Genomic DNA, 10,781 nt, shown 5'->3' on the forward strand with positions numbered 1-10,781 from the left:
TCGGAGACTGGAGGTTGCTTTAGATTCTGTGTCTCCCTCTCTCTCTCTCTGCCCCTCTCCTGCACGCGCGCTCGCTCTCTCTCTCTCTCTCTCTCTCTCTCTCAAAAATAAATAAACAAAAAAAGATCACATTCTTAAAGTCCTTTGACTTTGAATTCATGCCTTTTTTCAAGATGGGAAGATAGTTGTTTTCTTAGGATTTGTGAATCAGTTTTAAAAAACCAGCACGTAGAACTTGTAGATCTCTAGGGTAGAACACCAAATAGTTTCCAAGGATGTTTAGGACTTAACTTTGTCAGTATTTTATAGTTTGTTTCTTTGTTTTATACCCTCTAGGGAGAAACTTTGGAAACTTTGACAATGGCAACAGTATGTCTCTTCAGTGCACAGCCTCAGCTGGCTGACCAGGTCCCACCATTGGGCCACCTCCCCAAAGTGATCCAGGCAATGAATCATAGGAACAATGCCATTCCTAAGAGTGCCATCCGCATTATCCATGCCCTGTCTGAAAATGAGGTAGTGATAAATCCAGTTAGTAGCTTATAAATTTGGAATTTATTTATGTTTCCTCTTTGTGATTAATATACATTGCAGTACACATCCGCTTCCTACCATGTGCCTTTCTGCATGTGAACCAGTGGTATTGTAGCAACTCTTAAACTAGTTTAAATGATGTAATTAACAGGAGACTGAATTTGAATTCATTATTAAACTTGAGCTGAATGTAGGTTTTTCATATATTTTATTATTGTATTTACTGTGTTTATTGTATTTACTTCTTTTTTCGGACACTTAGCTGTGTGTTCGAGCCATGGCATCTTTGGACACCATTGGCCCACTGATGAATGGGATGAAAAAACGACCAGATACTGTTGGTTTAGCCTGTGAAGCAATTAATCGAATGTTTCAGAAGGAGCAGAATGAATTAGTAGCACAAGTAAGTGACTTTCTAGATTCAGTACTATTTCAGGAAAACAAACATACCAGGCAAATAGATTTTCACTTGTTTAGCACTGATTTGGTTTCTCTGACATAGATTTGGTAAAGAGATCATTTGTGGGTTAATGCATGCATGATTTTATATTTTATATACAAACAGGCACATGCCTATATATATATGCATGCATGCCTACACACACACACACACACACACACACAGTGAGAAAGGTGGGCCAGCTGTCAGGAATCTTAACCAACTTCAGAGTACTTTTGTGATATTTAAGTTTTGAATTTTGGTTTTCTGCTAAGCATTTATTCTTAGCTTGCTTTGTCAAATTTGTTTCATTATCTTTGTAAAGATTCACTTTGTTTAGTGGTTCCTTGATTCTGAAGTCATGTTTAAGAACATGCCAAGATTTCTACTGTTTTTTTGTTTTTTTTTTTTTTTTTTTCTCAGAGACTACCCACCTAATGAAAATAAGACTTGGTGGGTACGAATGTAGTGTAGACAGACACTGAAGGAACAAAAACTATCACAAAAGTGATCTTCCTAAAATATAACTCTAACTGGGTTACTGTTCATTTTAAAAACCCTTCGTTGGTTTCCCATTACCACCAGATAACAAAGTGACAGCTGACACCCTTAGCCTCAGTACAAGGCCGTGCATTTTTGTATCTGGTCCTCCTATTCTCCCAGCCCCTTTTCCTCCCCCGTCTCCTATTCCCATCCCTCATTTAGGCAGTTCAGAAGTACTGGGTACATCTCAAGGAGGTATTTGGATGCCCTGAAGTTCAGACTTATAATTGGCTGGGGAGAGGAGTTGTATTAGAAACAGCTTGAGCTAGTGCTACCACTTGATGGCTCTGTGACCTCAGGCATGACTCACAAACTTCCATTCAGATTCTTCATCTGGGAAGTAAAATTCTAACTCCCTCACAGGGTTGTTAGGAGAACGGTATCTATAAAGGGAGGTATACTCACTAAATGTTAGTTACTTCCATCTCTTCCCTCTGAGTTTTAGCGTGGGTATTGAAAATTGTGCGATACCAGAATGTTAACTAGCCTTTTTAAGACTGACAGGAAATGTATGGTAAATGCAAAAGTTGATGTTTTAAAAAAATGTGAAAAAAATATTAAGATACTTTAAATTTTGTGCCCATTACTATAGTGTCATAGAAGAGACAGCCCAGTATAGTGGCTAAAAGCTCATGTTCTGCACTTTGTAGTTCCAGATAGAGATTGCATTGCTGCCTGTTACCTGTCAACAGGTTTCACCCTCTGTGCATTGATTTTTCCATCAGTAATAATAGTAGTGCCTATGTCATTACATGTTGTGATGTGTAATGACAACAACTAGATGTTTCTAGTCTGTAACATTTAGAACAGTTGATGGCATGAAATAAAATCTCCTTAAATAAGAGTGTCATTGGGGCACCTGGGTGGCTCAGTCGGTTGAGCATCTGACTTCGGCTCATGTCATGATCTCGCGTCTGTGAGTTCGAACCCCACGTCAGGTTCTGTGCTGACAGCTCAGAGCCTGGAGCCTGCTTGGGATTCTGAGTCTCCCTCTGTCTCTGCCCCTCCCCTCCTCATGCTCTGTCTCTCTCTCTCTGTCAAAAATAAATAAACATTAAAAAAAAAAGTTAAAAAAGAAAGTGTCATTATTATTAGATCTGTAAAAGAAATCTTCATCTATGTTAAAATGAAAGACAGGAGGTTGTCTTCCAGGTATGGTTCTGGGAGTGAAATTGTTTCTTCAGTGTATGGTTTACATTTTTTTCGGCATGTTTATGGTATGCTTTATATTTTCTTCTAGGCCCTGAAAGTAGATCTGGTCCCATACCTCTTAAAATTACTCGAAGGCATTGGTCTTGAAAATCTTGACAGCCCAGCAGCCACTAAAGCTCAGATTGTTAAAGCTCTCAAGGCCATGACTCGAAGCCTGCAGCATGGAGAACAGGTGAGTCTACACAGGGGTGACTTTGATTTGCTGGCTATGACAGGGTATTCTCCAAACCAAGGGTCTTGGCCATGGGTGATCTCTGCACCTCTCCTCATAGACTCAAGTAGTGACTTGGGGGGATTCTTTTTTTGAATGCTGATGGTATGTCATACATTTCAGGAAGAAAAATGCTGAAATTCTTAAGCATAGAAGAATATTCAATGAGCATTTAAAGCTGGTTAAGGTTAATGTTCAGTTCTAGCATGTGTTGCTGGATAGTGATAACCACATTTATTAACAATCCCATTATGCCATTTTGGAACATTGTTTTAGTTTTATCACCTTTATTTATTAACACTTAACAATGTGTGTCAGCTACATACGTATGCTGATTTCAAGACAGCCCAGTAATTCAATTTTCCTCTTTGGTTTTATTCTTGTTGCTTCTGAGGAGTTCCTCATTCATTGTTACTGTCCAGCATTATCTAATGCTCTCTTGCTCTGTGTTTATTTAATTAAGGTGAAATTTACACAACATAAAATTAACCATTTTAAAGTGAACGATTAATTTGTGTTTAGTATATTAACAATGTCGTGCAACCACCACCTTATCTGTTCCAAAACATTTTTATCACCCCAGAAGAAACCTCGGTACCCATTAATCAATTACTTCCCATTTGTCCCTTTCCTCAGCCTCTGGCAGCCACCACTTTGTTGTCTGTGAATTCACTTATTCTGAATATTTCATATAAATGGAATCATACAATACATGACCTTTTGTGTCTGGCTTCTGTCACTTAGCATGTTTTCGAGGTTCATCATGTTAGAGCATGTATCAGTGCTTCATTCCTTTTTATGGCTGAAGTATTCCTGTATGTATATGCCACAATTTATATATTCATTCAGTGATAGACACTTGGAGTGTTACTACCTACTCATGTTCGTTCATAGGTTTAAATTGACTTAAAGTTTTCTTTTAGTGATTCCATTGTCTTTGTGTAAAGTCTAACTAAAGAAACATTTTTATGCCATTGCCCATTCTATGAGTACCACCATTTGAACAATTTAATATTATTGAGATTTGAAGTATTGAGGATTATTGAGGATATTTGAAGCATTTGGGGGCTTTTCTGTGGGTGTTCTGAACTTGCCAAGCAGAGGTACTCTAGGCAGGCAGTTGTCTTATCCTCAACCTGCTTCAGGATTCCTCTTGATGAAATTAGGCAAGTAACCCTGACATCCATCTTCCGATTTCAAGGGGAGGAAACAGGTGTGATAGTTTCCAAACTAGCAGATCCCCCACCACCTTCACAAGTAATTACTTCCAGTAGTGATTCCAAGGTTACAACAGGGAGCCTCCTGGGCTTGTGTGGCCCCACATGTATCTTTAATGCCTGCCACCAAATTATCTGGCAGTGTCTTCCCCTGCTAGACTAGACTGTGAGCGCTTCAGAGACAGAGACCATCTCACATCTTTGTGTCCCATTATGCCTCCACATGAGGTACCCAGTCAATATTTGATCTGAATGTTGATATGTGAAAGCCTCTAAGTTGGAATTTCCTAAACTTTTTTAAATCTGTATCACACAAAAATGTCTTTGGTCTTAGTCCAGTATACTTTACCCACACGTTATTTGTACTTACATGTATATACATCAAATATGAGTGTTTACCCATTTTACATGTGAATTCTGATGCTTTTTATATTAACCTATTTCCTCAGGCATGCTGATTAAACCCTCTTCATCGATTTTGTAAACTTCTAATAGGTCACAACCCATAATTTTTTAAAATTTATTTTATTTTTTTAAAGTTTATTTTGAGAGGAGAGTGCACATGCACAAGTTGGGTAGGGGCAGAGAGAGAGGGAAGGAGAACTACAAGCGGGCTCCACAGTGTTAGCACAGAGCCCAGCGCAGAGCTCGAACTCAGAAACTGCAATATCATGACCCAAGCCAAAATCAAGGGTCAGTCGCTCAACCGACTAAGCCACCTAGGCGCCCCAAGACTGCTTTAAGTTTTAGCTTGAGTTTATAGCATCTTCTCCCTAGACCCCTTCCTTGGAAATAACTTCATGAGGTCATGCCACACTGTCAGCCAGTTGTTACTATCACAAGAAAATCTTTCTGCCCAAATAACAAGCCAGTAAATTATAAGTTCAAATAATAGTGTCCAATTTTAAAAGGAAGCCTGACTTAGAGCCTTCTTCGGATCTGGTTTCATGAGATGTCTCTGTCCCTGTGCCTGGCATAGAGCATTTAAGGAATGCTAGGTCTTGCTCCGTCTTTGGATCTTTCGTCGGCTGACTTTGCTTTTGTCTTGGTAGTTTGCTTTTTCTCTTTGGTTCTTCTTCCAACACCCAGTCCTCAGTAATGAGGCTAACTTAAATTCATTATGTTCAAAGAGTTTGTTTTACTTCCCTAGGTGAATGAAATCTTGTCTCGTTCTTCAGTCTGGAGTGCCTTCAAAGATCAGAAACACGATTTGTTTATTTCTGAGTCACAAACAGCAGGATACCTCACAGGTAATCCACACCTAATTGGTTACTCTGAAACATATGGCAGAAGCCACTTTCCTGTTGCCCTGATTAAACTGAAATAGCATTTACAGTGTCTTCCTAGGCTACTAGCCACCTGTCTTGGAGGTTCTGTGAGCATGTGGTGGACCTCTGGGGTTAGCCCTGGGCAAACGTCAACTGCTAATGTGTTGAATGTGTGCTGACTGAAACGTGAACTTTGCTCGGTTTTGACCCAATGAATTGATGGTGTCATAGGTTATATTTGGAGCATGACTGTTGAAATGTTTATCTTGAACGTGTAAAAAGATTAGAGAAATACCTATTCAGAAATATCAGTATTAGAAACATGATAGCAAATGATATTTTCCATTGCTGTCAAAATAACAGATTGGAACTCCAAATAGGTACATTCATCTGTGAAATATTTTTCTTCTAAGTTTCCAGTAATTAATCTGTAGTTTTATAAAACATATACAATTTGTCCTTTTGTAGGAAGAAGTATGTACCATAAAGGGAAAGGACATTTTAGTGTCTAGGGTTCAAAAGATAGTATGTTTTTGAAGCTCAGGACATGTGTCCATTTGACACACTAATTACATAATAATTTTCCAATATTTTCATATTGGCTTCTATTTAAAAAGAAAGTCTTACCATTCTTTTGGTATATCTGAAGATGAAATATAGTCTCTGGTATAAAAGTTTTCAGTTTGAAATTAACCTTAAGAATAACAGGTGGTTTTTGCCATCTGCCTGAGTATGGTATATATGTAAACAAAAATCAGCTCTGCATCCTCTTACCAGAGCTGATGTAGGTAAATTGAGAGAAAAAAATAGTACCCACTGGATTTTATGCCAGTGTAACTTTTTGAGTAATCCCGATTGCTGGTGTAGAAGTTTATAAATCATGAAGACTAAAGTTTGTACTTTAGTATAACTTTAAAACTAAAGTTCATAAATATTGAGTACTTAAAAATGGGGACTTCAGAGAATATTTTGCCTGGTTTTAATTTTAGTCTGTTGTGGCACTACTGCTTGCTTCCTCACTGTGACCATTTAATATTAATCCACTAAAATTTATAAGCAGAGCCCTAACATTTGTTTTTTTTTTTTTTTAACTCTTTTCATTTTTTTAAATTTACATCCAAATTAGCATACAGCAGAGCCCTAACATTTGTAAACACACGGTGCTTTGATTGCCCATCCCTGCATGTACATTAAGAGCAGTGTCCTACGGTTCCCTTCTAACTTTCCCATGTGCCTGTCCTGTGATTTCTATGGAAAGAAATACCTAGAAAATGGTCTTTGGCTATCTCGTATCTCTCTTTGAAATTTGAGGTGAAGCAGTAGCTTCTAAATAAGAGTATGTTCTATAATAGGCATACTAAAAACTTCTTTAGACTCGTTTTCCAGAAGTTGATGTAATGCCACCTTTTTGTGGCATTACGTTAATTACCTTGTGTAAGGATGTTGTGACTGGGAAATCTGCCTTATTTTTTTTCCAGCTAAGAATAGCTACTTACTTAAAAGTTTGGCCTTGAAGAATAGAAAGATGTAGATTATAAGCTTTTCTACAGGGACACCTTTCTAATTTGTTGTGTTCTGCATTGTGCTTAGTGTTCATTGACTTGATGCAATAGAAGACTTTAGATGGTCCTTGACTTAGTAATGGGATGTGGGTCACAAAGTCTGTGGTTAGAATACAGAAGAGATAGGGATTTATCTTTAGAGACTAATTTCCTTCAGAAATCTTTAGGTCCTCACCCCATCCATATTTGCTAATAACTATAGAAAAATGTACAGGGATTTGAAGGGTTCCTGTCTGTGCCTTTCCTTTTACTTGGATCCCTGGGGTGGCTTCTGAAGGAGTTGTGAGAAGCAGCTGTGATGAGCTGTAGGGGATGGAAGAGGGTTGGGGAAGAAGAAAAGCTGGGATTTACAAATTTCTTTACATCCTCCTTTGGGCCCACTCAGGGCAGCAGGTTCTGTACAAAGCTGGTCAAAGGGGAGATGGTATAAGTCCCAACTTGGACACATCCCGGTGTTGCTCTGGCTGTTCTGCAGGCCCCCCTGAAGCCTGTAGGCACGACTACGTGGGACAGTCTGGACTAGCCCTGAGATCTGTTGGCCCGGAAATTGTCTAGTTCTTAGCACATCAATCTGGGATGTTCTTTTGTTGAGATGTTAGTTGTTTGAGAAGATTTTCCCATCAGCTCTCCTTGTTTTGAAAGGACTGTTTAAAGAGAGCACTACCTGTTGAATTGTCTACTCATTGTTTAGGTTGTCAAATGTTTTCTTTTTTGTGTTTGAGCTGTTCCATTGATGCTTTGTATTGTGTGTCATGTGTTTGATAAAAGGTACAAGTTATTCTAATGGTAAAGTCACATTAGCGGAACTCCTTGGAATGTATACAATGTTGTATTGAGTTGGAACTTTAATTGATTAGGATTTACCCCACCCTGTGCTCAGCCTGGAGGAGATTCTAATTGTGCCCAATGTTCAAATGAAATAAGGTGCTGTGAAAACACACTTGACTAGCCATTTTTCTAAAATACCGATGGTAAGTTTGGCAAGTAGATTTTGTTTAGGAGATGGTGAAAGATAGAGGAAAGTTAATTACTCTTTCAAAGTAGGATAAGAATGACCAAAAATACGATAATTATTTTCTTTACCCTGGCTGCTGAGCAGATATCATTCAGTCACATCTCAGGATTGGGGTATGGATAAAATGTCCTAGGCGAGATTGCTGCTTGTGGATGAATTGAGAAGAGGCCACCTGGTTCCATAGGTTCTTTGGCCTGGCATACTTGTTTTGTTTTATGATAAAAACTTAACTGTCTAATGCAGTTTTACCTACAATGCAGACAAGCTATGTTTTCATTGACCTGGGCCTTAGTTACTTAGCTATTTGTTAGGTTCTAGAAGGGCATGTTGCTGAGAAGTTCAAGGCCCTGTAAAAACAATTTTAGCAGGGAAAATCCTCCAATTACCTCACCTAGAAAATCAGTATAGAGAAAGAAGGAACAAGAGGGAAAGGAAGAGAAGCAGGGCAAGGGAAACATGGTTGTAGGAGTGGGAATTGATGACGAAGAGCTTTGTGTACACACACACACACACACACACACACACACTTAATTGGAATATGGAGATGAACTTCATACACACACACACACCCCTGTATATATTTATATTAGAGGCATGTCACATAGTTAATTTGGCTTCCTAAGGTCATTAAAGGGGGGTGGGCGCAATTCTAAGGTCTCCCTTCATACAGGTCCATCAGTTCTCTATGAGTTAGGATTTTTTTTCCACCTTGTGTTGTTCTTTGTCCACCTGTCCCAAGACTATATGATGTGAGTGATGTTGGGAAAGATTCCCTGAGCTCATCAGTTTACTATAGGACACTGACGCTGAGGCAGAGCTTCCTGCTTTTGTTTTCCCTGCTGAGACTCTCACGTTCATTTTTAACAAAGCCCATGCTCTTTCCACTGCTCCATCGTTGCAGGCAATTCCATTTTGCGGGGTTCTTTGTTAATTTTCCGTCTTTTCTCATTCTCAAGTCTGGCAGCCTTGCACGTTATTGCCACGTGCCCCATTTCTGGCAGCTCCTGCTCTCTCCTCCCACTTTTCTCTGGAGAACACAACTGCTCTGTCCTCATCCTAACCAGACACCTTCTAAAAGAGAAGCCAGAGGTGTGAGAGAAAGAGCATTTCAGACTTATTTACAGAAATACCCAGGAATTTGTTTGTCTTTTCCTAAAGTGGCAAATGGTGGGGCTGGAATTTGGTCTATTGTGGATGATTCTTCTAAGCCTATCATGTCTCAATTTAATTTTAGCCCAGAAGTTCCCAAACTTTTCTCAGTTCACAATGCCTTTAATGTCTTAATGATTTTTTCATCTACCGCTAGGCCAAAAGAAATAACCTAATAGTTAAGTTGAAGTATTAGGTCCAAACAACTTGAAAGTGGCTATGTGGCATCCAGCAGATGTTGCTGTGTTCTCTCCGATGTAAAATATCTAGCAGCACCCCTGTGAGTTTGTCCCAAGGTGCCTCCGCACGCAGTTGAAGAACAATAGCCTTAGTCTGTTTTCTATATGTAGCATTCATATTTGGTCTCATCATCTCCTCATTTGATGTGGCCAAGATGAGTCCAACATTGGAAGTGCTTGGGAAATTTACCAGTCCAGGGTGTTTGGGGGGTTATTCTTACAGCTTCTGTCTTTGGTGAGACCCACTTAATCGATCTGTGGTAATCCTGCCGCAGCCTAGGGTTCAAAGGTTGATAGGTTGGTGGGAAGTGATGTTAACAGTGTGGTGCTGTAGCTCCCAACTGCCTTGTCAGAGGGGGTAGGTTGAGCCGGTGGTCTTCTGAGCTGTCTGTGGAAGGCCTGGCACCCTGCTTGGCAGAAGGCAGGATTGGTAGATGCAGGCCTTACAGTGCCTTAAAAAGGGAAGATCCTTTTTCCAACGTTTATAAGTTCAAGGTTCTGAGTGTGCGTGTTACAGCTCACATAGGTGGAACTGTCTCTGGCTGTATAATTACATATGAGATGCAGTGTTCACTCAGTGGTGTAAGCCATTTCACGTCCTGGATACAAGTGCTTGTAAGGTGAAACACAAGACCAATCTGAATTGTGCCCCATTTGTCCTACATTAGTCCCTGTTACGCCTCAGCCTTCATCAAACTGCTCTGCTGTTTGCATTTCCTTATAACTTCCCTTGCTGCTTATATTTCTTTTTTCCCCTCAGGTGTCTCTCCTTCCCTTCTAACTGGCAGCAGCCCCCTTCACCTCAGGAGCGGGCTTTAGATCCGCTCTGCCAGGCAGCTTGCTAACTTCTGTGTAGCTCTCTGAAGCAGGTAGAGAATCATTTTGCTAAATGCATGCCGCTCCCACTGCCTTTCTAGTTCTAACCCTTGATGTTCCTTAGCTGTTTGCCTTATTTCCTACGGTTTCAGCTAACAGTATTGCTCAGTTTGTGGTATTATGCTACAATGTCTCTTGCAAGTACTCTGTACAGTTTGTGCAGTGCTTCTGGGATGTAATGGTCTGTGCAATGTTTACGATAAACTGGAGGGCTAAAGCCATTATCTACAATGCTTGTAGGACACATCTTGATAAATGCTGGCATATGTAGCATTTCTATGCAGTAGAGACTCTTAGAATCAAGGAAGACCTATAAAATGAAAATATTGATATATTTTCCCATAGCATTCTTGTTTTGACCTGTGACAAATGTCCAGAGCCTTCCTTTTGTAGAGCTGTCAGTGTAGCAGCCCTTGTTCACTTGGTGTTACTAGCTATAACAGCATTTCTTTTTTTTTTTTTTTTTAACGTTTATTTACTTTTGAGACAGAGAGCATGAATGGGGGGAGGGTCAGA

The 10,781-nt window shown here is 39.7% G+C and overlaps 1 protein-coding gene across 1 annotated transcript in view; it reads left to right on the forward strand.

Moving 5' to 3' along the window:
- The window catches only part of DNAJC13 (DnaJ heat shock protein family (Hsp40) member C13), a 138,227-nt gene that overhangs the window by 114,737 nt on the left and 12,709 nt on the right, over positions 1-10,781 (forward strand). Inside the window, exons 53-56 of the mRNA XM_030330402.1 lie at positions 337-516; positions 797-937; positions 2,757-2,900; positions 5,307-5,406. Of these exons, the coding sequence (XP_030186262.1) occupies positions 337-516; positions 797-937; positions 2,757-2,900; positions 5,307-5,406 (565 nt within the window). The remainder of the gene's footprint in view (positions 1-336; positions 517-796; positions 938-2,756; positions 2,901-5,306; positions 5,407-10,781) is intronic.

Source organism: Lynx canadensis, chromosome C2, assembly GCF_007474595.2.
Source record: "Lynx canadensis isolate LIC74 chromosome C2, mLynCan4.pri.v2, whole genome shotgun sequence".
NCBI lineage: Eukaryota > Metazoa > Chordata > Mammalia > Carnivora > Felidae > Lynx > Lynx canadensis.